Source organism: Mauremys reevesii, linkage group 10 (assembly GCF_016161935.1).
Source record: "Mauremys reevesii isolate NIE-2019 linkage group 10, ASM1616193v1, whole genome shotgun sequence".
NCBI classification, from domain to species: Eukaryota; Metazoa; Chordata; order Testudines; family Geoemydidae; genus Mauremys; species Mauremys reevesii.
The window spans coordinates 7,190,178-7,216,264 of NC_052632.1; the positions used below are offsets into that span (position 1 = coordinate 7,190,178).

Below are 26,087 nucleotides of genomic sequence, written 5' to 3' on the forward strand. Positions count from 1 at the left end.
TTTTGACCATAAATCTCTGAATTTACATGGGAGGAAAAGCAAAAGGGGGAATGTTTCATACATCAATACTACATATGGTCTAAATGTGTTTAAAATTATTAATACATGTTCCGCATACTTCATTTAATCTAGATATTTAATTTTACCAACATCAATGTTATAGAAAATCTATGATGCAGTTAAAGGCTACTTATTAATAGTGGTTGGAAGGAAGTAATTAAATCTTATTTAAATTAAGTTGCATATCCGAGATCGATCAGCTTTCTTTTATCAGTACTCCAAAAACAGCACTTAAGAAAACTGGTGCTTGGACAGCCTCTGATAAAAGGTGATCTGCAAGTCCCTCATAAATATTCCTCCATCCTTATGAGGGATCATAGAAGCCGTTCTATTCATTTTTATAACTGGATAAAGAGAAGGGTAAGTAAGTGACTTTCCCAAAGAAACCCAGATAATCAATGGCAGTCTTGGGTATAGAAACGCAAAGCCCTGGCTTCCTAGCCTCTGCTGCAACCACTAGGCAACACTGCCCTTAAATCAGACACTTGTGATCTGCTTGAGTAACTTCCCCAGCTTTAGGACCTGCTCCGGTTCCCACAAGTCTACACTAACACTCAGGGGGCCCAGTCACGAGCTCAGTTATACACCGGTGCAGGAAAGGGTGTGAGGTACCCCCACAACTAGTCTGTGGGGAGAGGAAGGAAAGCTGCTGCTGCAGGGGTGCTACCGCCCTGCCTACACAGCTGCGGGAGAAGCGTGGGCCTGCATCCCAGCTAGAGCAGGCATGGCAGGAGCAGTAAGGTGCCCTCGGTGCAGGGTTATCAGTGTCAGAGTTTAATTCCTGGCCTGCTCCTGGGGCAGTGCATAGTTGTGCCACCCCCTTCCTTGGGACTTGTGGCTACTCCATGATCTAGCTCATAGACTAGGCTGGACACAGCCTGCACAACCCTCTTTGGCTGTGACAGAACTTATCTGAGCAAAGACTTAATACTTCCTCCCAATGCCTGCTCTTCCCTCTCATTACCAACAAACTGCTCTGAAGCGGAGTGTGCTTAAAAAGGAGTTTTATTGCCAAATCTCAAAGCTCTTTACACGCAGAAGGCAGCGTTGCCTTTCCAAGAGCCATGACAGATTTTTAGACACAATCATTTACTGCCACTCACTAGCGCATTCACTTCCTTCCTGTCGGAACCATGCAGCTCTGGCAGTCCTCGTACAAATCTGACATTGAGTCACGCTCCATCTCGACACGCCTGCAGTGTCTTCAGACACGAGAAAGCAAGCTTAGTGCAGCTGGGGCTCTTGAGTGAAGAAAAGCTAGGCACTCATTGGTGGCAGGTAAAATGAAGACTGGAACTGTCCTGCTAGATCAGCGTAATGGGTCTTCTACTCCAGAACGCGGCTGGGACGATGGCTAGTACTTGCTGTTTAAGAGGAAAGTGCAAGAAGCCCAGAAGACAGCTATGGAATGACCTGCCGTCCCCATTAGGCGGAGATTGGCTTATGCCCTGAACAAGAATAACGTGTGAAAACTTCAGAATTAAATGTTCTAAACAAACCATGAAGCTTTCATTATACATAAAAGCCCAGTCGACCCAAAATTCTAGGTGAGCTAGTCACTGTAGAATGAAACTCTAAACCTATACAAAAGGCTATTTTTCCTTAATTATCGCAACATTTTCAGCCATGGAGACACTGGGTGTTAAAAGGAGAGTTCACTTAATTTATCGTTATTTACAAGACATAGTATATAAAGGTAAGTGACGTTAGTGCGTGCAGTATTTAGCTCTGGCTTGTAAAAAGGTTTAGCTCTCCCATCTCCTAACAGATTCAGGTGTCTTCTGTTAAGATTCCTATTGGGGTTTCAGTAAAATGTCAGACATTAAAATATTCAGTATGATTAAAAAATACAGTAAATATAAGCACATCCTGTAGATTCTTGCTGCAATAGATAGGGGTATCTGGGACTCTTCGTCAGCACTGCAGTAGGTAGATATTTAATAGGTGGCACATGGTGATGACAAAGTACTTGTAAGAGCGAAAGCATCCACGTATATCAGAGATGAGTATGAGCTGGATCCAGACCTTCCCCAGTGTTCAAGGGTATTCAAATCCAGGGGTTGGTTTGGCCCTAATAGGGCTAAGGGACAGCTTCAGCACTTCTGCATCCAAATGTTGACCATAGCCAGATCATGATTCTGGTCTGAGCGCATCCCTATACATATACATCTCCGTTAGTCTTCCATTTTATTCTTTTGTTATACAATTTTATCTCACAGATGCCTCCTTCTCCCTGAAGGCTGATGTCCCAAGACATTCTGTACACACCAGGTTTGTACAGCTCATGTTCACATCACACAGTGTTCGGTAAACAAAAGTGCACATGCAGAAAAATACGTATTAGAAGCTGGTAGGCACTGAATAGACTAGATCTGTATTGTTAGCCCTTGTCTTATAAGTACATCTCATAAGAAAACAAGATACCTCAGTTCACATTGACTCTACAGCAGTAAATTATGCAGAACCAGAGTTTATCCTTGGCCTGCATCAAGGGGACTACGCTCTGGACTGCATACATTTGGAAATCCGGTGTCTAAATGCAGGGCTGTTTTGGCAACTGAAACTCAAGCAAATTCTACTATGCAGAAACTGCATGGGTGATTGAATAGAGACTTTCAATACAATTCCTATGACTAGCTTGAGAATGAGGCAGCTTAAACAAGGCTGTTTTAATCACTCGATTTGGAAGTGTCTGGTTGAGTGACTACCTAGCTCTTATCTGGGATGTTCCCATTTTTCCGTTCCTGAAATGCTTTAGGTCAGGGCTGCCTGGACATGGTAAGGAGCACTCATCAGTTCCCCCCTCCTCCTTCCTAATTCAGCTGTAGTTTGAGTTTTACTTTGCTGCTGCTCAGGTGGATGTTTGCAGCATGGGGTACCATGGAGCCTCGGTGAGCTACCGGAGAAGGAACCTGAGCTAGAGAAGATGTATAGCATGCTCCTGGCTTAGTACTTGGCAGGGGCAGATGGCACAAGCTACTGGGTAGTGTAGATACTTTAGCAATGAGAACTGCTAAGTTGAACTCTGGCTCAGAAATTCTTCCTATTCTGCTGGGCCTTGGCTATTCAACATCCACCTGCATTCCCTGGAGCTCCATGAGATCAGCTGAGAAAGATCCAATCCTTCCTCTGCCGCACAGGCCTAGATAAAGCCAAGAGGAGGTGGTGGACCTTTGAATCCCTGGGTCATTGATGTGGTGCCATTGAGAATGAATATTTTAGGGCAAAACTCTGAAAGCAGGATACAAGGGATGCACCTGCGCCCTGTGATGACCTGAATTGGTTGGGTAAATGAGCATCGCTGAACTTGGACTGGCAAGTAGGTGACCCAGTTCACATCCACACATGTTGTCTGAGAGTGAAAAGGGTGCTTAAACTTTTAATCTTTGTCGTGCAAGACACGGTTTTGTAATAATTTTGTCACCATGACTATTCCTATTCCATCACATTTCTATCATGAAATGCAACTTCCTTTAACAGGAGGACCAAGAATTAGGGCATTTTGCCATTGCCTTTCATAGGAACCAGATCGGACCCGTATTTAGTAATTCCTTTTTCGTTTCAGTGTACTGAGTTCAGCTGCCTACCCACCAAGAATTAAACTGCAAAATGCATTTCCCTGTTAAAATGATATGATTAGCTGTTCCATCAAAACCAGTTGCCATGACGGACATGTCATCAGTCAATCTCCCAAGACAAGCCTGCTCGACACACAGCAAGGGGAGAGTCTACTTTCAGAACAACCAGCCAACCGCTCCCATGAGCCTCCAAACAGCTGGCTGACTATTTACTTCTACAAATACAGGAGACTCTAGTTACCAGGTCAATGTATTGCTTAAAAATGAACATTACGGGCTGCTTCAGCCAGGGGCAGGTATTTCAAACATAGCAGCACTATCCAGGAGAATGAGCACAGAGTCAGGGGTAGAATTGCTAAATTCTATCCCTGGCTCTGAAATGAACTCCTTCTGTGGGCAAATCACCTCACATCCCTGCCTGTTTCCCCACAGGAAAAGTAATACTTGCTTGGCAATGGTAGTCTGAGGCTTAATCGATACTTGTACAGTGCTTAGAACACGGAAGGCTTGTTGTGTTGAAGTCTGGGACCTGAAACCAATTACTTACCATCACCAGTTTGCCAGTTTTGTGCAGATTTCTAAGTCAATTTCTGAACTGCCGATGTGTTTAATGAGTATCTATGGAAACTGTTAACCATTTGTTCCAGAATATGATTGGGCCAGGTAGTCAAAATCTGTCAGCAGGTGAACAAACTGAGCAAAGTTTATGGATGTTTGCAGCCAGATTCCCAGTGGAATGATTTCATTGGCAAAACTCTCTGGGTGTCAGTGCAAATGGGGTAATTCATAGCCTCATAGACTTAAGGTCAGAAGGGACCATTATGATCATCTAGTCTGACCTTCCATGTCTTACGTGCCAATTTATACATGCACACATGAATTTTCTGATAGAATATCCATGCCCTCCTTTGAAAAACTGACCTTTAGTCTGATTACCAGTGTTGTGGGGGTGGGTATTTTTTTTTTTTTTAGTGCCTAATCCAAAGCCAACTGGTGGTTTTCCGCTGACATCAATGAGCTTTGGATCAAGACCTTAAAGAATATTCACATTTTTGCAACTGATGTTCAGTGTCCTCTAACTTCCTATTGTGATCAGGGATGGGAATATGGCATAAAGATAGAACAAAAAGAAAATTATAACTGAAATGCCCTGCTTTGAATGCATGGTGTGTGCATAGCAAAACATAACCTTATTTAACACTGGCCAAGCAATGGTATAAGTCGTAAATAGCAAATTTTTAGCTTGATTGTAAGAAAGAAGTGTCTTCTTAAGTACATCTCAGGGAACACTTCTCCTATAAAGAGTTACTAGATCCTTCGGCTTTTCTTTTTGTTTCTGTTTCTCTGTTGGTTCCTTATTCAGTTCTCCTAACCCTTTAATTTCTTGTAAGACTTGTGTTGCTTGGCGAAGCTGTTCTACTGCCTCGTTGAGTAATGTCTCTGCGTTTACTGGGGGCCCATTCCCCTCCTGTGCTTGTTCTAACTCTGGGCATAAAACCTTTTGCAGAAGTTTTTCTGTCTTTTCCCTTTCGCGAGCCACTTTCTCCTCCATTTTAGCCAGGGAGGATTGGGGCTCCTTGCGGAAGCCTGGACCCAGAAGTTCTTTTTCTGCGTTTTTTGATTCATTCAGCAGCTCTCCTAGAGATGCACAGCGAGTTCTGAGAGGCAAGGGGTTTGCCACGGACTGTGGTAAAAGTGTTTTCTCTTTACTAGGAACCTCTGTACTTTCCTGCTTTGCTTCGGTATCTAAGGAAGTCTTTATTTGTTCTTGTATTGTTTGCGGCTTCTCTTTCTCAGCAGCAGCTCTCTCACTTCCTTCTTCAAGCTCTACTTTTTGGGGAGTGGATTCTGTCACTTCCCCGTCTTCCATTCCATCCCTGGGGGGGCTGGAATCATGGGGCTCCTTGCCTTCTGAACACTTTGCCTCTAAACTGCTCGGGGTGGCATCCATACTTGCTATCAATTTTTCTGATAAAATCTTAGGAGGAAGTGGAGGTTTCACAGTAGCTGTTGTAACCACCTCTGTGAGGTTTTCTTTACTGCCACTCTGGGATGGTTCCAAACCTTCTGTGCTTTGAGGGTGAGGGGCTGGTTCATCCCAACTGACCCCTTTCAGCTTGTCCGATAAGATTTTAGGAGGAGGAATCGGAGGCTTTGCTGTGCTGCTGTCGCTGACCTCCATGAGATTCTCTTCCTTGGCCCCTGCTGAGGCTTTGGGTTCTTCATCCTCTTCACCTTGACTGACTGAACCCACGTCCTTGTCGTTTAGATCATCCTCTGATGGTGTACTCTCCTTCAACTTCTTAGCTGGAGGCAACGGAGGCTTTTTAAGCTCTGGATCGGCAACGCTGTTATCCGCACTCGGCTTCTCTGACACGACACTGGGCTTTGTAGGAGGCATAGGTGGCTTTGGAGTTTCCTTTGGAGGAGGGACGTTCTCATTATCGCTCACAGTCACGGTGAAGTCTGAAGGGCCATTATCCACTATATCCAGATCCAGCCTCAAGATTCCATCTGATGTAGACTTGGCAACCTGAGAAATGTAATATGAGAGAGCTTTATTTAGACTGTGTCCTGTTATGAATCCCCTGAACTATTCTGTCCTCAAAACCAGTCTTAACAAACCGTTTAAGTCAAAGAAGTGAATGTGAAGTGACGGAGGGCTGGTCTACACTCCTGTGCTACATCAGCGCAGCAGTAGAGTGTCGGGTGAAGACGCACTATGCTGACGGGAGAGCACTCTCCCATCAGTATATTTACTCCACCTCCATGAGAGGCGGAAGCTGTGTCGGCAGGAGAGCGTCTCCTGCTGGTGTGGTGTGGACACCGTGTTAAGTCAGTGTAACTTATGTTGCACGGGGGTAGATGGCTTTTTCACACCCCTGAGCGATGAAACTTACATCAGGTTAAGTGGCAGTGTAGACAAGCCAGAGTCCAGCATCTGACTACAAATCTTTTGTCCCACAAGGAGGACAGTACAGACTAACCCGTACACCTCAGCACAGCTTACACGTGTGAGACTGAGTGATGCCTCTGTTTCTGCTCCCCTTTACGCCCCCACTTCTTACTGAATGTAACACCCTGTATGACATTACACCAGCACCCGCTTCAGTGCATGCATACTTGCCGCTGAGCTATTTTGTCTCCAGTAGTGGAGTGACAGTCAGGACAGCATCAAAGCCAATAACCACAAGAGGTCAAGAAATGGTCCAAAGCAGTTGTACAAAAATCCTTTTTCCTTTTTAAGTTATAAACACTGAGCTATGCCGTTCTGATGTGGACAATTTCTGAGTTACAAATATTTGCATGGACAGATGCACTGTCTGAACTGATAAATGCAAAGAATTTCCCAGAGAGATAAAGTGGGTGAGGTAATATATTTTATTGGGCCAACTTCTGTTGGGGAGAGAGAGAGAGAGAAACTTTTGAGCTACGCAGAGCTCTTCCATGTAAATGGTCTTAATACAGGGTGTTAGCGGGCCACTTCACCTTGAAGGGTCCCTTAAAGTACATGCTAAACTATCTGCTCTTCCTTGCATTTAGCTGTGAGACTCCGAGTACCTTTCCCAGACCTGAGGAAGAGCTCCGTGTAGCTCGAATGCTTGTCTCTCTCACCAACAGAAGTTGGTCCAATAAAAATGACCTCCCCCGCCTTCTTTCTAATATCCTGGGACCAAGACGGCTACCACACTGCAGACAACCTAGAGCAACGGAGGCAGATCATCTGGTTCTATCCCAAGGGTCAGCAACCTCTGGCACGCGGCTCACCAGGGTAAGCACCCTGGTGGTCCTGGCCAGTTTGTTTACCCGCCACGTTGGCAGGTTCGGCCGATCGTGGCTCCCACTGACCGCGGTTTGCTGCTCCAGGCCAATGGGGGCTGCGGGAAGCGGTGCGGGCCGAGGGATGTGCTGGCCGCCCTTCCCGCCACCCCCATTGGCCTGGGACGGCGAACTGCAGCCAGTGGGAGCTGCAATCGGCCGAACCTGCGGACGCGGCAGGTAAACAAACCGTCCCAGCCCGCCAGGGTGCCAGATGTTGCCGACCCCTGTCCTATTCCCATGTAGGAATAGCTGTTGAAGTAGCCTAGAATATTGTATCCCCTTGCTACCCAAGTCGTCCCCCATAAGAGTGTTTCCCAGAATTCCTATTGCTGCTCTCCTTACATAACTTGTTGCATTTCTTTAGATTGATAAAATGTACAGGTCTGTTAGTTCACGTATCAAATCCTTCAGTCCAGGGCACTGATATAACGTCATTTTCATCTAGCTGCTTCCTCTCCCCTCCTGACATCATCTGTCTCAGCTGGGTTGGGCCTCAGCCAGCTCGTCCTTCATGTCACAAGCTCCAGGCAAACTGCTCAACCATAGCGGCTGGATCAGAAGGGATGGCCATGCAGAGCTGCATTATCTCTATACGAAGCCTGAACTTCCTAAGCCTCCTATCAACCCCCGAGGGAGAAATGATGAGAGAGAGTCCCTGTGTGAGGGAGCCCTGGGGACAGACAATGCCCAAATGCATCTAAGCTTAGACTCCCTCCAGAAGAGGGAGGCTGGCTACAGCCATCCTCCCACTTGAGCCCTTTCTAGAGACCTCTACACCTGGGTGAAGTTCACCCGTGTTGCCAGACCCTCTCTTCTCAATATGTGCCCCTGGCTCCTGTGAGAAGCTAGCCCAGAGTATCTCCCTTCAGGATGGCGTGACCAGCAATTAAAATGTCCAGTTAACCCCCTTCCCATACGTTTTTTCTGTGTTAATTACTACAGTATTCAAGTCCCTGCAACTGTCTGGTCACCCTCTTTATTGTGTCCTTTCCATAAGGTGACAGGAACTGAACGCGGCCTTCAAGATAAAGTGTTACTGTTTCATGGTGGAGAACTGAGCTGTGTCCCCTTCCCCTGGGCCTGCCGCCCAAGACTCTCCTATTGCTGTTCAGCAGAGCTGGAGCATACAGGCCTTCACCCCGCACTAAGTCCCAGTCCTGCTCAGTGTCTTGCCGTACGTGACTTCTCAGAGTAAATGACTGTCTTCAGACTTCTGGTTCAGACTCATTTCTCGGGAGTGAAATGCATAATCGCTGGCTCATTCACTAGGGATGTTTATTGCTCTCCTCTGCCTTACCAGCACTGTAGTGTGCATTTTCTCTTCTATGCAGCATCTGTATAATCGCCCCCAATACTAACCTTTGTGGCATGTCAGTACCCAGGGCATCCATCCAAAATAACGTCCACTTATATGTACCCTCTGTCTCCAGTGTCCACAGAAGACCTTTATTACCCTATAAATGGCAACTTGTCCCCTTCAAGGTGAGGGCACTTGCAATAACAGAGCTGAGATTTCAGGCCCAGCTTACAAGGCATATGGGGAATAACATCGGTGGATAAAATTCCGGGAGAGCATTTGTGCCTCTGAGATCTTTTTGAGGGGAAGGGAGGGAATGTCTGGCTCTCCAGTGATTATTTCTGTGCATTTCTCTAAAGAAAGATTCTCTTGTGGATGTTGCAGGATTTTTGTGCGCTAGATTAAAAAGTTTTGGAGCATTTCGTCTGCACTAAGATCACTTGAGTGTTGCACAGAAGGTGAGAGTCAGCAAGCTGTGACGCTTGCAGAAAGAGGTTTAGCCTTAAACCCATTCATTAGTTTAATCCTCCTCTAAAGTATCACTACTTCTTCAGTGTAGAAACTCCCTCAGAAATAGGAATCTAACATTTATTAGCCATGTGTGTGTTTTTGTTTTAAATATTAGCTACAGAAAAGCTACTGAGAACTGAAAATAGGCTGCTCTATAAAACTGTTTTAGAAAAAAGAGTTATAACCCATTCTCGGTGCTTCCGTTTTTTTTTAATTAAGCAGTAATGGCATGTGCCAAACAAAGAAACAGCTCATGAACTATAGAAAGGCTCACAAAATATATCACAACATATTGCAGCAGCTACCAATCTGAAGGATGCAAAAATCTTAAACAGCTGCGGTCCACCATCCCACAGATTAAAAACTTCCTTTCCCTTACTCCAGTTACCAGCTAGTTTTACCTGTAAGGGGTCAGATAGAAGCTTGTGTTTTGCATGTAATCAGCATGAACGATACACCCAGAAATAGTTCTCACTGATTCCGGGTTGGGACTTCTACCAGATGGAGATTGCATACAGGTGATTTCACTGTGCTGCAGCATGCAACCCCGGGGTGCATTCTTACCTCTTTCAGATGAATTCTGGTGGGTGGTCTGCGCCCATGACTCACTTTCACTCTGTCTCGAGTCACGTGTTCCAGGGAAAGGCTCTGATCTATCTTCACCTTTAAATGGGGGAAGGAAAGGAGAACATCACTGAGTTATCAATGCATGCCTAAAGCCATCTCATTGAGAAGGTCTGAGAATGTCTTTTCCTGCCGTTTCTGGTAAGAGTATGTTTGTAGCCAGGATGGCTTTTCAATATGTCACCATTACAATCAGGTCCCAGACTTCTAGGCTTATTGAAACCAAACCTTTAACATTTGTTTTCTGTGTTTTTATTGCTCACCAGTATTATTATATTACCTTAAAACCTGCACTGCCTTTCAGAAGCATTTACAACATAGCTCAACGCTGCACTCTTACTTATAGCTGTTAGGGTGACCAGACAGCAAGTGTGAAAAATCAGGACGGGGGTGGGGGGGGAATAGGAGCCTATATAAGAAAAAGGCCCAAATATTGGGACTGTCCCTATATAATCAGGACATCTGGTCACCCTATTAGCCGTATGTATCAGATGCTTGAGCACTGAGTTGCCAAAAGCTTTTCTTTTAGCAGGAAAGTTACGCAACTCTTTCTTGGGTGAATGTTTGTAGAACAGGCTCCTTCACCCTCTTATCCCCTGTGGAACATATGCAGACAATCTGCAGGGTTTGTTCCTGCAAAGCTAAAAGGTAGGGGAAGACTTAAATGCCATCCTCCATTCCTTACCGCGGGCTGCCAGCAATGTGAACTTGCACATCAACAAAACTGTGCTCGACGTGGCCACAACATTTATTTAGTATTTTCAAAGCAAACCCAGCTGTGATCTGGTAGAGCTGCACTCACAACCTTAGCAGGGGCCCTTGGAATGCGATGCTAGCTTCAGATTCTCCGCTTGGTTTGCAACATGCACATTCTTGATGGCTCTGTGTCAGAGTGGAACTGACTTCATCTGCAAGATACAACGCTAGTTCTGCAACCCCACAGGTGAAACGGAGAGCGTCTGACTTGGCCCATCCAACTTTCTGAGGTTTGCCAATCCCTAGGTACCTACAGGGCAGGAAAAGGAGGGCACTAGAGACTTCTGTTGTCCTGCACTCCGGCTGGGCTTGGAACGTGGCAAGGAGATGTAGTAAAACTAATCTTAGAGGTGAAGGCACATTAATAATCCTGACCTGACTGTGAACTGTATCAGCAGGTCTTGTTAACAGACCTTTCTTTGTACAGCTTTAATGATCTCAGGAGCTGAACAGAAGATGTGAGCAGCGACCTGGATTAATTGCAACAGTAGCTGAATTAACATGTTCACTTACTGGAATCAGATTTAAAATTCATTGCCTCGCACATGGAAAATGAGAGCCAATGCTAAGTCCTTTTAATATTCTGGCTCTGTGCCTACCACTCTTGACTCCCCCGCCCCTCCACCTTCCTAGTGAAGGGGGCATGCTGAGGTGTTGCCACAGCGTACTGCACTCTAGTGATCCCAGCTGGCATAATGGTCCTAAGCTGATATAGTTCAGAGTGTCTCTGAGGCTGCTCTAAACTACGCTGGGGCCGGTGACTCACAGAGTTGACCTCAGGAACAGAGAGCCATGAATGTCTCTTTTGCATCCCCCCAGCTGCACCCAGCGCTTATTGGCCACGGCCAGGGATTCAGTCCTCAGTGTGTGACGGCACAGGGGGCAGCACCACTAGGGGCTTTAGAAATGCCAATTGATTGCATGCATCTCTTCCCAGTTACCTGTCTCAGCTCCCCAGAGAGAAGAGAGCTCTCTGGAGTAGAAAGACTGACCAGGCCTATGGGGTCAATTTTTTGGGAGGGTTAAAAATAAAGTGGGCCAGCTCCTCAGCTGGTGTAAATCAGTATAGCCCCATTGACTTCAGTGGAGTGCAGCTGACTTGTGCCAGCGGAGGATTGGGCCTGCTGTTTTTCAACAGGGCATGAGCACACAGATGTTGAAGCAGTTAGCATGTAGCACTTCACCCCCGCAAGTCTTGTGGCTGGGGGAGATCCTCTGAGCTCACTTTTTCGATACTCTGTGCAAGGGAGTGCGGAGTTCATCGCACGTCATCATCACCGGGGAGGGGGAGAGAGAACTCCACTTCGGAAAGAGAACGCAGCACCAGCGCTGGTCTCCCCCAGCAGCCAGGGAGACAGAGGCAGGTTGCTACAGCAAAGACTGCCCAGCATTACGTGACATTACATCACCTCTACTGCTCATCGGTAACAGGAGAGCAAGCTTGAATGCTGAGTTTTCCGCTGCTCAGATTTATAATGTAGCCCCAGCTTGTCTGCTGCTCCCAGCCGGTCCAGTTACTTACAAATGCTGATTTTTATTTGGAACGATGAATGAGCAATGCCTGCCCTAAAAAACATCTAACACCGAATGTGATTTGGCGATACCAGCAGGTTGCTTCCCTGGGCCACCTCCAGTTACAGCGAGTTCCCTCCCATGAATAAAAATAGAGAGTCTGGATCTTTTAAGTGTAAATGTTTTCTTAGCAAAATGGCGCAGTGCAACTGGAGTCTGATTCTCCACCCCTTACTCCAACTTCCCATTGACTTCATCGCCCGAATAAGAGGCCCAGGATTGAGCCTGACGAGTATGCATTCTGCAGCGCCATGTCTGTAGTGCATGCTTGATGAAGGCATGTGGTGGTTTTTTACACAGCACTCTAGTTTCCACTTCCGTAAAGCCTGGCCTGTTTTTCACTAATCAGATCTTCCTGGTTTCTTAGTCTCCAAGTTCCCCCTACTCATTTCTTCATGGTGGCTTCATTCCCTTCGTGGTGGCTTCTCCTTAGCTTGATGGAGTTTATGCACTTCCTACTACTGCATAGTAGATACTGCCCTTCCTGGTAAGGGATTGAGGTTAGCTCCATGTCAAATCTTATGCTGTGTGGTTTTAGTTCCTTTGCCTGAATGTCTAGATCTGGGGGGCGTTTCGGAGCCGTGTTGGGGGGAGGCAGCTTCTTTGCAACCTCTCCGGCACAGCCTCAGGCAGCTCTTGGTGACGTGTTGCCAAATGGTAGCGCTAACGGCGTGTGGAGTAACTTTCCACTAGACGTCTCTCCAGGCAGCGTGAAAAGCTGGTGGACTCTGTGTCAGATTACAGGCATGTCCAGATCTACTAGTGCAGTATCCAGGCTGTGTGCAGAGAGCCACGGGGCTGAGGGGAAGGAAAGTCCTTCCACGGGGAAGAGTATCTCCTTGGCAAATTCCGAGCTGCAGCAGCTCCAGTGCCCAAGTTCCTTCCACAGGGGTAGACAGAGATTCCAGTGGATTAACTTAGGGCCTGATCCAAAGCCCTCTGGAGTCATCAGAACATCTCCCACTGACTTCAATGGGCTCTGGACCAGGCTCTTAGTTGCTTATGCAGCTCAGGCCAACCCCACTGTGTCAGCAATTTCCTCTACTCCCCTTTTTTTGTCCTCCTGGAGAGTCCCAACATTACAGTGGAGGCAGGGGGGCAAATGACGTCTATGGGAAACGCCCAGCTTAGTGGGTGGTGGATTCTATACATGTTATCCCAGAGAGGCTTCTATAAAATGCTGCCGAAACGTACATGTTCCGCATTTACAGGTATGTTGTTAGAGAGGAAAAGACACAGCACTGTTATCCCACTCCAAGGGGCAAATTCCGGGGGAGTCTAGAGAGACTCTAACTTGAGGTCACACCCACCCACCTACACCTTCCAGGCCCCTCTGCATGTACGTGATGTCAAATCAGAGTCTAACCCATTTAACAACATAACATGCCCCCATCACTTTCCACACACTGCTCTTCTGAATTTGGCTCACTGAGTCTTAAGTAGTCTGTGTAACACACATACTACAGGGCCAGAAGAGAGGAGAAAAGCAACTAGCTGCAGGACATGAGAAGGTGTGAACCAGCCGCTACTTTAACTTCTTACATGTTCTGGCTCTGAAATTCAAGCGGCCGTGACTAAGCTTTGCCTGGTGTAACTCAGCATAAGGGAACGTAACTCACTTCTCCTCTCTCCACCTCTGAATCTGGCCACAAGAGTTTTTTCTTTTTTGCTCTAACCTTTGTTGTTGCTTAGTATTCAGGAGGCTCGAGCAAAGGAAGGAAGGGAGAGATAGGCTAATGTGACACCTGGCCACAAGCTCAGGAGTGTAGCTATAATCTGAATCTGCTAACGGCAGTTTTGGACTCCAGGTGCACAATCTGGACCTGGAGCTGGAATGCCCATGAAGCTAGGGGGTGCGGGAGGTGTGGGGGTTCACTGCCCCTCTAGACAGTAGTGAATGAGGGCTGACACACAAACGCATACAGCTTGAAACCCATTTATCTTACCTCATCAAGTATTTTATTTTTGGCTCTGCTGATCCCTTCATTCAGGGCTTTCATCCATGATTCTTTCTCTTCCGCATTCTGACCCTGAAATTTGATATTATGGACCTGCAAGATGAGAGATGTAGAGAGATGTTTTCATCTTAACGTTACTTGCCAAGGACAGAGAAGTAGCCTATACATCATTAGTGTATTAAACTCGCTATCCAGCTGAGCCTGTGTTTAAACTAGACATTCCTTTGCACTTTGGCAATGGCTTCACTCCGCAGCCGCAATCAACAAACCTTTGTTATGCTGGATGGTTTGTTGCTATAGTTTTTATTTTTGCAACTAGCAATTAAATTAATAAAGCGGGTGACAGTTTCTTCCTCCTGCAAAGAGTGATGAAATGTTCCTGGAGCAACAGATGGCTGTTTACTTAGGGAATGGATGGACTCTGTGTGTAGGGGACTTGCCCGAATGAGCAACTCATGCTCATGTTGTGGTGTTAGGTTCAATAAGATGCCATATATCCAACTTCCCACACACACTGCAGGCAGAGATCAACGTGAGGAACAGACTCTGTTTGCTCTTGCGCAGTGGTGCTGCATAGGGCAGGATTCTAGGACTCTGCACCAGGGTACGCACAGCTTGGCTCAGCAAAGCACAGATAGGCTTGCAGGGCAGTGGGGAGCGCTCACCTGAGTCACCGGATGTGAGGATTCAGAAGGATAAACTGGCAAAGCAACACGGATCCACCTGCCATAAAATCTCCCCTTTCCACCCTGACGGAGCAGGGACTCAGCAGCTCTGAGACTGTAGTACCAGATACAGACAGGATCCACTGCTATAGCCGGACAGAGGCTGTGCTGAAGCCTGGAGAGGAGCATGTGATCCCCAGCACAGAACCCATTCCTTCGGACTGTGCAGGGGATCCAGGGACTCCCGATGCAACTGTTCTGCTCACCACCCCCTGAGCCTATGGTGCATCATGGGAGATGCAGTTTGACCTGGGAGCCCAGTCTATAGAGAAGAATGACAAAGCACATAAACTACAACTTCCATGCTGCACCATGGCAGCATTTATATATTTCAATTTTTGATTTTTCACTGAAAGGTCAAACTTTTCCATGGAAAATTTCAATGACAACTATTTTTTTTTCATTTTAATCAAAATTTTCTGCACTGGGAGACCCAATTTCCCAACCAGCTGGGATTTCCTGGTGTTCTGCCTTGATAAACCCCAGGCAGCATTCCCTGAAGGAAATTTTAGGTGGGATGTAATCTCTCTAGTGCAGGGGTAGGCAACCTATGGCATGCATGCTGAAGGCGGCACGCGAGCTGAATTTCAGTGGCACTCACACTGCCCGGGTCCTGGCCAATGCTCTGCATTTTAATTTAATTTTAAATGAAGCTTCTTAAACATTTTAAAAACCTTATTTACTTTACATACAACAATAGTAGTTTAGTTATATATTATAGACGTCTAGAAAGAGACCTTCTAAAAACGTTAAAATGTATTACTGGCATGCGAAACCTTAAATCAGAGTGAATAAATGAAGACTCGGCACATCACTTCTGAAAGGTTGCCGACCCCTGCACTAGTGAATGAATAAACAACGGACTTCCAAGAGTCTAGGGTGACTAGACAGCAAGTGTGAAAAATTGGGATGGGGTGGGAGGTAATAGGAGCCTATATAAGAAAAAGCCCCAAAAATCGAGACTGTCCCTATAAAATCGGGACATCTGGTCACCCTACAAGAGTCTGAACTCTGTGCTTAACTGGATGGTCTCTGATAAATGTCCATGCCAGAAAGTTCAGTGTTTTGTGATCACTGCATGATAAATATCTCTTTTCTACTTATCTCTGAACCTGACTAAGACAATTCTTGGCAATAGGTACAAGTGAATGGCGTGGAAATTCTCCCAAGGCCTGTTCTGAAACAGTGCATTTGTTCAAAAGAATGGCCTTGGCCATTGGCAAATGTAACATCCTCTTGTGCATTCAGACATTGGAATTTAACTAAAATGATGACACAGTTATCCATTTCTGGGGGAATTACTCAAGTTTCTCAGTTGGGCAACAATGAAATGACCTAATGGGTATTCTCCATCGCTGGCTTTTACTTCTATTAGGAGCAATGGAGTGAAATTAAGAGAGGAAAAATTTAGGCGGATATCTGGAAAAGCTTCCTGACAGGGATCTGTTAGCTAATGAAATAAGTTTCCTCAAGCATACAGAGAGGGAAACTAAGGCAGAGAGGTTAATTGACTTTGTCTAACACAGCAGAGCTGGGAACAGAACTTAGGTGCCCTGACCTCAGTCTCCCTGTTTCAAAGCCTGGGGGTGCAAGGAAAGGTTAGCAGAATTTTAACAATGGCAAACCTTAGTCTCATTCTTGGAAATAGCTGAACTGTTTTGGCCAAAATTTTCCAGAAAAATTCAGCCTAAAGCAGACACTGGCCTGGGAAGTGTGAGCCCAAACAGTTGAAGTTTGGCCAAATTATAAGCGGCTGAAAACAGGGTCTTGTAATGGGAAGAAGTGTCAGGCATCTTTAATAGGCAGGGCTACCGACTCCTACAAGGGGTTTGATATTCTGAGCACCCACCACTTGCACAGATGTTAACTGGAGGGATGGGTTCTCTGAAGACCAAGTCCCTTTTATTTAGGTGACAATCAACAGGCAACCTCTGTCTAAGCAGATCACCAGGGCCAAAATGTTCAACATTGCAGGAAGGCTGACAGGCTTAGAAGCCAGGCCTCCGCCTTCCCTCTCCTGAGCGTTAACCACTCGGTTATCTTCCTTTCTCTCTGCAGATGCCCTTCATTAGGAGGGATGGGATGTCGCTGGCCTTGGTTTCTAATTCGCCTCAGTCCCACGCAAACCATCACTTTAAATGTCTTTAAATCATTAACCAAGGCCAGGAAGGTGACTGTAACGGGGCAGGAGACCCTTAACTTCAGCATAGCGAAAAGGGAATTAATCCTTCCTAGAATGTCCTGCTTCCTACATGAGAACCAGTGGAAAAGGTGGGGAGATGAGGCGGAGATGCTCCCGAATAGCTTGATTAAGAGGTAAGGGCCTGAGCTTTATACAAACCACTCCCTGTCCGGGAGGCCCAGAGGTCACACTAACCAGGGAACCTAAGGAAGAGAGCAAGTCTCCAAAACCCTGTGCCAGGCTGGGTTTGTTTTAGCCCCCAAAGGGCCTGGTTTTTGTGTGTGCTTAAAATCCTCTTTGTTTGGAAACAGTTTTGCTCTTAAGCAATTAGAAAAGCCTGTGAGAAAGATTTCCTTGTGCACAGCTCAGCTGTTGGGCTGCCTGGCAAAGACCTGGCAGCTTACACCGGGAGTACAGAGAACTCTGGACACATTGTTCAAGGAAAGGATCCCAATTTCAAGCTTCTTCCTCTGTTGCCACTTTATGTGCCTCATTTCTGGGTCCCTGACAAAGCCCCTGGGCCTCTGAGAGTGGAGCGTGACGAAGTGTTGGTGTCAGTCTGTGATTGTGTGGCAGGGCTGAGCAAAGGCTCCGGGGACGGTTCATCGTTAAGGAGAAGCTGAGGTGTCCCTCTGGCATGTAACTATGTTCTCTCCCCAGCTCTGCCAGAGACCGGCTGTGTAACCTGGGACAAATCGTGCTCTGAGCTAAGTGTCCCCCGATCTGTAAAATGGGGGTTGTGTGGCAGGCCCAGCTTTGTGCTCCTGTGCGTAGCACACTGGACTAGGAGTCAGAGACAGTTCTGCCATCGACTTGTTCAGGGGAGTCCTGTGACTTGTTATGTAGGAGGGCAGATTAAATGATCACAATAGTCCCTTTTGGCCTTAAAACCCAGGTATTCACAGGGGGATTAAGGCTAAATTCATTAACTGGTGACCAGAGACCAGCACGCCGAAGGGTCTTGGTCCCACTTGAGCCCTATTCTGGGGAGCTGAGTGATGTCTGGGCCTTGGACTGGCCCTTTGTACGCAGTGAATTTCACCCTAATATCTGTAAAGCATTTTGAGATCCTTGCATAAAAGTGGCAAGTATTTAAAAGTAAAAATACTTGCAATAATTCTGCCCACCCCAAAATGCCATTAATCCTCGCTACCAACACATTTGGGGTGCACAGATGATACTGTGCACGTCCTTTGGTCTTTTCTTCACCTCATAGGCCTTCTTGTGGAATTTCGAGGGCAGAATTTTAGCCACTTATACTAGCCTTCCATCCACTCCGTAAGTCTTGATACACGGAACAACCTTGGTTACTTAATGCAAACAGCCATGTGGCGGGAACTGACTCTATTTCCCCATTAGAAAATGGGGATACCACCGTTACCTTACACCTGAAGGTTATTTATTGGCTGAACAGGCACAGTGCTGTGTAGGTGTTAAGTATTTTCACAGGCAATGTGGGCTTAATGGACCCTGCACAAGTAAAATCCCTCCCCTATCCCCTTATGCTGAAGATGGTCACCACTTTTGGGATCTGTACCTAAGCATTCTCTGCGCAGGGAAGCAGAGTTCCAGACAACTCTGTTTTCAATGGGCGAAGTTAAAGGCTGACTATCACAGGCAGAGAGAAGAGGATGGGCTGCCCGGGGCATCTTTTCTTAATGAAAATCCTTGCTCAGAACACCCTCACTGTGGCTCTGCAGTCTAAGCTATGTTGTACTGTCAAGGACGTAGCCTTGACTGAGGGAGAGACATGCTGCTGATGGACTTAAAGAGAAGCTGCAGCCAGCCATTTTTGATGTGGAGAATCACTCTGCAAAGCATGTGTTTTGAAAGTAGCGTAAGAGGAGATACAAGAGCGATCCTGGAAGATTTAGACCCAAATCTGAACACACACACCCCCACTCCCAAGAAGGGTCTATAAACTAGTCTTGCTCAGGTTACCACAGACTTTAAAGTGGAACCTAGGAACAGTAAACAGAGTTGCTTTTCTTTGTATGTTTTCTGGTATAGATATTCCCAATCTGAATATTAAAGAAGCGCAGGAGAGACACTGAGCAGACACAGACCATCCATGAGTAGGTTTATAATGGCAGATATGTAGCACATAGCCTGACCTTCTGCTCAGAACTGTCGAAGGCAGAAAAATTCAGCAGCCCAAACGTACAGCCAAAGGACAATGAGCTGGATGATAAATTTGCTCTCCTGTTCCCTAAGCCAGCTGAGAGTGAGTCATGATATAAACAAAGTCCTGGTGTTCTAGTAAAAGCCGTTATGGTTAAATCTGATGCAATAGTGACCACTGCAAGCAATGAATAGGGCTATGCAATTTACTATAACTGAACTCAGAGGAGGGCCCAGGCCAGCCTGTTCATGCTGAATCACTGACTTGATACAATGGGCTAAAAGAGGTTCACATACGGTTCATTCTCAGCCGTAAAATGAAGAGGCATCTCTCAATACGATCCCATTTGTCTCCTCCCCCACATAGTTCGTCCAGTAAGCACTAGAAGTGCCTCCTAGCCACACCTGCCTGGCTTTCCATTTAGGAGCGGGATGGGGACATGCATCCAGTTCATAGGACCTGCAAGAAATCCTCTCCCTCCCTGTTTCTGCCACGAATCCTGGTCCCTGTCAGATTATGTCTTCAGGTGAAAAGTGGAATCAGAATGGATGGCTCATGAGAGGAGTGTTGTATTTCTCAGCTGCTGGATGCAGAGCAGTATCTGTGTCAAACTCAGGTAGGATGCATATACTGGTGCAAGTCCATCAGAAATCAGGTGTAAGTGGCAAAGTCTGGTAACTTGTGGTGGGCTCCAAATTCAGCTCCTGGCATACACAGGTATGTAGTCCCCATTGAAGTGAACTGGAGTTCAGCAAAGTCACTGGGAATTTCCACCCATTTATGCCTGGGCTGCATTGGAGCCTGGCTGTGTTGGGAATGGAGTGACATCACCTGAAACAGTTGCTGAGGGCTTGGCTACACTGGAGAGTTGCAGCGCTGGTGGTGGGTTTACAGCGCTGCAAATTACACACCGTCCACACTTGCAAGGCACATACAGCGCTGCATCTCCCTGGCTGCAGCGCTGGCTGTACCCCTGCTCTGCCGCGGGTATAACTATTGCAGTGCTGGTGATGCAGCGCTGGTCCGCCAGTGTGGCCACCAAAAGCGCTGTAATTGGCCTCCAGCAGAATTTTCCCATAATGCTTTTAACTAAAGAACTCTTTGTTTTGATGCCTCTCTTTGTTTTGTTGTGAACTCGGGGCTCCCGGAGCTGCTTATCTAAAAAACAAACACAGCTCCTGTTTGCTGTGAATGAGGCAGGCAGGGGGATGAATGTCTACAGCTAGTGTTTGCTTTAGGAGAGAAACAGCACGGCGGGGAGGGGGAGAGGGGGAAAGGGAGTCCGTTGGAGCAGCTGCTTATCTGGTCTGGAGGCTGTTTGCATTTAAGAGTGAATGAGGCATCGGGGAAATGGTCAGAATTTGCAAGGCAGGGAGCTGACACAGTGTCGGCTCCAAAAATCCTCTCTCTCTCTCTCTCCCCCACACTTCCTGTCACACTCCACCCCACCCCCCTCTTTTGAAAAGCACTGGGATAGCTGCCCATAATGCACCACTCCCAACACTGCTGCAAATGCTGCAAATGTGGCCACACTCCAGCGCTTTCCCTACACAGCTGTACGAAGACAGCTGTAACTCCCAGCGCTGCACATCTGCAAGTATAGCCAAGCCCTGAGTCTTTGCTAGGTGCTTTTCTTGCTACATCCCTCACTCCTCATTTACACACACTCTCTCTCTCTGCAGGCTTTAACAACCACTGAATGCTAAACTGGTGCAAGTTACTGCCTTGTGGATTCCCTTTCTGAGTGACCTGCACCAGACAAATTTTACACCAGTACATTTGGCCCAGAGATTTCCAAGGTTATTGTCCTCAGTTAGAGGCTCAGTTCTATATCACTTGCTTAATTTAACTGATGAGCGTGGATTGACTCATTTGAAGAGTGATAAACAGAACAAATTCTTCGCATGCTTCCACCTTTCTTTCCCCTGGTCTCAAGTCTTCAGCAAAGTGCTGTACTCACTTCTCTTTAATTAGACTTTGTTTCAGTTCCGTGTTCGTAAGTAAACCAACAACAGAGCAAGACAAGAGTAAAGGCTGCATGAAAATGTCTATGCTCAAACAGTCTCCCAGAATAACACAGCCTCCGTCCTAGAGACTAGGGCAAATAAAACCGGAGCTATTTTGGTAAGAGGCTATCTCTAGCAGGTACTGTAAGTGTGTCTCTAAAACCAGGACAAAACACACAGGTTTTTTTAATTGATAGATACTTCATGATGATATAGATCAGGGGTAAGCAACCTTTCAGAAGTGCTGTGCCGAGTCTTCATTTATTCACTCTAATTTAAGGTTTCACGTGCCAGTCATACATTTTAACGTTTTTAGAAGGTCTCTTTCTCTAAGTCTATAATATATAACTAAACTATTGTTGTATGTAAAGTAAATAAGGTTTTTAAAATGTTTAAGAAGCTTCTTTTAAAATTAAATTAAAATGCAGAGCCCCCCGGACCGGTGGCCAGGACCTGGGCAGTGTGAGTGCCGCTGAAATTCAGCTCGCATGCCGCCTTCGGCACGCGTGCCATAGGTTACCTACCCCTGCCATAGATCCGTGATAGATGTTTACAGCAAGTACTGTACCGTAGCACACTATGGATGGTCTGTACAGGGAACTGAGCATCTTGGGTAGTATTCCCATATTTGCTGTTTGCAGATACCATGGCCAAAATTTTCAATTGTGGGTCCCTATACTTCAGCACAAAACCCCATATTTATACATCTAAATAAAAGTGCCCTGTTGTTGTTTTTTCAGTGGGGCCAAGAGCCCACAGCTCCCATAAACTCAGCATCTCAGCAAACTTTTTACACTCATTTAGACCACCATCAGCAAGTGTGGCCAAGAAAAGGCAGCTAGGCCTGAAGAGTGCAGAGATCCAGATAACGAGGTGTGTGATTTCCAACTGCTGCACATACAGTGGATGGCAGCAAGGCTCCCAAATGGAAAATGTTTTGTTGATAAATATCGCCACAGCTGCAATTTCAAAACAGCAGGACAACAGTTGTGTACATTGGCCTGCTCAAGGAAGTCTGTTCTGACATCTGTGAAAGTACGTTGTGTGTCAACACCCTCCCAAGGGTCACAGCCAAAGGGGGAAAAAAAACGCTACAGACAGTGAACTTTTCATGTATCAAAATGGTGTTATTAACAAGTGGTCTCTCTCTGGGTCTCCGTTTAATGAGGGTGTGACATTACTGACATGAATGGTGATGGGTTTGGTCACATTCATGTCAATAACGTCACAGAGGGGCCTGGTATTATACAGGGCAGTGGAACGGGGGGTGGCTGTCATGGGGCCAGTGCTTTGAAAAGGTGAAGTTAACCTTCAGGGGTGGGTTGGGGGAGTGGAAATCATCTGGGGTCACATCTTGTGCCCATATGTATGTGCGTAGTGCCGCTGAAACGTATGCCGCTCCTTGCATGAGTAAGCTGAGCAGGATTTGATCATTTACTATCTAAGCAACGTACACTAAGTTCCTATTGGGCCTGTCATTTCTAAGCAGACTTATCTCCATTCACTGCAGCTGGGAGTTCGGCTTAAAAATGAATAGCCCAAAGTATCTAATGGGACCCAGCGACTGGAGCTGTGGGTGCTTGGCGCGTAGCAGGCTGTGCATGGTGCCTTGTGTGGTTAGGCTCATAGGACCTAAAATACTAGATTAAGTTGCTATTCATTTTTAGTCACACTGCAAGAAACCCCATGAATAAGAGAGGAAGGCTGGTCTTGTGGTTACAGCTCTGGTGTGGAGCTTAGGAGCCCAGCTCTGCCACAGAGTTCCTGTGTGACCTTAGGCAAGTCACTGAATCTCTATCTCCACTTCCCATCTGCAAAATGAGTATAAGGTTACTTCCTTTCTCCTCCTTGGTCTGGTCAGGGCGCAGGCTCTTAGCGGAAGGGCTTGTCTCTATGTGTTTGTGCAGCAGTTAACACAATTATGCCCTGAACTCAGTTGAGACTTCTCAGCATTACTGTAATAATAATACTAACTGAAACCTGAGTGTGCTCAAAAAACCCTACAGTGACTGAATAGTCCTCATTCAGGTAAAATATGCAGAGCTGAGATGCTGACATTTTTGGATGCAGAAATCCTTGTAGAAATGAATTTGTTTTGATCAATCCCCCTGCCCCAGCCTGTCAGATCTGAACTAGGAGGAGACATCATAATTCAGTGACATGTTCTCAGTCTTAGGCAAAAAATAATATGAATCAGAAGAAAAATCAGAAGTGAGATATTGCGGTGCAACAACAACAACAACAACAAAGATACTGGAACAAATTATTAAGTAATCAATTTGTAAGCTCCTAGAGCAGCTTTTTTCAAAGTTCGGGTTGCAACCCAGTATTGGGTCGTAGCATGTGAGGCTCTGGGTCAGCACCGCCGACTGGGACATTAAAAGTCCTGTCAGTGGTGCTGCCCAGCTAAGGCAGGCTAATGCCTACCAGTTCTGACACTGCGCTGCGCCCCGCAAGTGGCCAGCAGTGGGTCCAGCTCCAAGGCAGAGGGGCCACTGGGCTCTGCACGCTGCCCCTACCCCAAGTACCAGCTCCACACTCGCATTGGCCAGGAACTGTCCCATGGGAGCTGGGGGGTGGGGTGGGCAGTGCCTGTGGGCAAGAGCCACGCTGAGCTGCTTGTGCGCCTCTGCTGAGGAGCCGGAGCCGGAGCTGCTGCTGGCCGCTTCAGGCACAGCGTGGTCCATGGTGCCAGGACAGGCGCAAAGCCTGCCTCTGCACCCCGGCTGCACTGCTGACCAGGAGCCGCCATATGTAAGTCTGCGCCCCAACCTCGTGTCCCAATCCCCTGCCCCAGCCCTGAGCCACTACCCCCCCAATCCGGAACCTCTTCCTGCACCCTAAACCCTTCATCCCCAGCCCCACCCCAGAGCCTGCACCCCCAGCCCACACCTACCCAATGGGGAATAACTAAGTGGTAGTACTGGTGAAAAGGTTATAGTGGATCACAAATTGAATATGTGTTAACAATGTGATGCACTTGCAAAAAAGGCTAATTTATTTATGGGGTGTTTTAACAGGAGTGTGATATGTAAGACACAGGAAGTAATTGCCCATTATACTCGGCACTGGTGAGGCCTTTGTTGGAATACGGTGTGCAATTCTGGGTGACACGCTTTAGGAAATGTGGATAAATTGGGGAGAGTCCAGAGGAGAGCAACAAAAGGGATCAAAGGTTTAGAAAACTTGAGATAGGAGGAAAAGTTTAAAAAAACCCTGGGCATGTTTAGTCCTGAGAAAAGAAGACAGGTTCCCCCTCAGTTAACAGTCTTCAGATATGTTAATGGCTGTTATAAAGAGGACCATGATCAACTGTTCTCCAGAGTCTGCAGCTGCCTAGGGCCAGCGCTGAGGATTTAGTGTCCCTAGTGCTGCCGTTGCAAGGTTCAAGCAAGCTCAGCCCTGGCATTGCCACCCCTCCTGCGGCTAGTAGCTGCAGCTGGCTAAGGCTGGCCTCTGGGAACTGGCCCCATGGCTGTAGCCAGAGAAGCTACAAGTGGCTCTGTGACTACGGGGGGCTATTAAGCTAGAGCAGATAAAGACACTGGAGTTCACCTCAAGGAACAGAGGTCACCAGTAGGAAAGGAATGTCAAGGAGAGCAGGGAAGGAGGAAGCAGGTCAGGCTTGCAGAGGGAGCTTCCAGCTGGTTGTGATGTCCAAAGTAGAAAGGAAACAAGCCTGGGGAGAGGTGGTGGTGACCAGGTAGCAGACTAGCATGTAGATGGGAGCAGAGGGAGAGAGGCTGGTGTCTTCAGATTCCCAACGGCTAAGTCCTCACTTTGGGGAAACGGTGTTTGCAGGTGGCTTGCTCACATGGCAGGATGGGTGCTGAGGGGGGGATCTGTCAGAACTGATCAGGTATCTGCTGGCTGTGGAACTCTGAGCTGAGACTAGGACCACATGCGGTGACTGGTGACATGGGGGGGTGGGTACTGGAGACATGGCTAGAGAAGGTCTGAATGAGGAAGGAGATAAATCTGTGGGGAGTTTCCTTGATCTCTATGAAAGTTCTGCTCACTGTGGACACTGGTAAACCCACGTGGGTGTACAGCTCAATAAGAAATACTGGGGGCTGAGGGAGCTGTGTATGGCAATGCAGATAGTCATGGAGAGGTGTGTGATCAAAATGAAAAATGTCTCTGAGGTTCAGTACCGGGTTTGCTATGGCACCAACGGCACTGCCCCACCAGGCCCACACTCGGAGCCCACAGTGACTACATAGGGGCCCACAAATATGTTTGGCACCAGGGCCCACAAAAGGTTAATCCGGCCCTGCTGAAGGGAGGACAAGTAATGGGCTTAATCTCCAGCAAGGGAGATTTAGGTTAGCTATTAGGAAAAACTTCCTAACTCTAAGGATAGCTACTTTCTGGAGTAGGTTTCCAAGGGAGGTTGTGATATTCCCATCACTGGAGGTGTGTAAGAACAGTTTGGACAAACGCTTGTCAGGGATGGTTTAGGTGTACTTGGTCCTGCCTCAACGCAGGGGGCTGGAGTTGGCCTCTGAAGGTCCCTTCCAGCCCTACATTTCTGTGACTGCAAAGTTCTATCCCATAAAGATGTCTAACTATGCAGCCTGTAACTAGGGAATTATGGTAAACCCCCAAGCAGAACCAGTAGCGAGCAGTGCTGTAAAACAGTCACTCCTCATAAATCAAATAAACACACTGCAGGGTTCAGAGAATTCTGATGACTCAGACGTTAGGGACAAAATGGCTAGCTGAGTTGTTTATGACACACGGCTGTCAAAACTAGGGGCACAATCCTGCTCTCCTAGCTCACAACAGTGTTCCGTTGAAAGTCGCGAGGCTGCGTGGGCGAGCGAGGCAAGCAGGGTTTGACGCTGTGGCTCAGTGCTATAGTACATTTATAAA

The 26,087-nt window shown here is 46.9% G+C and overlaps 1 protein-coding gene across 2 annotated transcripts in view; it reads right to left on the bottom strand.

The window, feature by feature from the left end:
• Positions 1–1,049: 1,049 nt before the first annotated feature.
• PLEKHO2 (pleckstrin homology domain containing O2) overlaps positions 1,050–26,087 on the bottom strand; it is a 45,610-nt gene continuing 20,572 nt past the window's right edge. For both annotated transcript variants that reach the window (XM_039492268.1, XM_039492269.1), the window contains 3 exons: positions 14,166–14,270; positions 9,832–9,930; positions 1,050–6,171 (listed from right to left, as the gene is read on the bottom strand). In XM_039492268.1, coding sequence (XP_039348202.1) covers positions 4,918–6,171; positions 9,832–9,930; positions 14,166–14,270 — 1,458 coding nt within the window. In that variant the 3' untranslated portion in view covers positions 1,050–4,917. The remainder of the gene's footprint in view (positions 6,172–9,831; positions 9,931–14,165; positions 14,271–26,087) is intronic.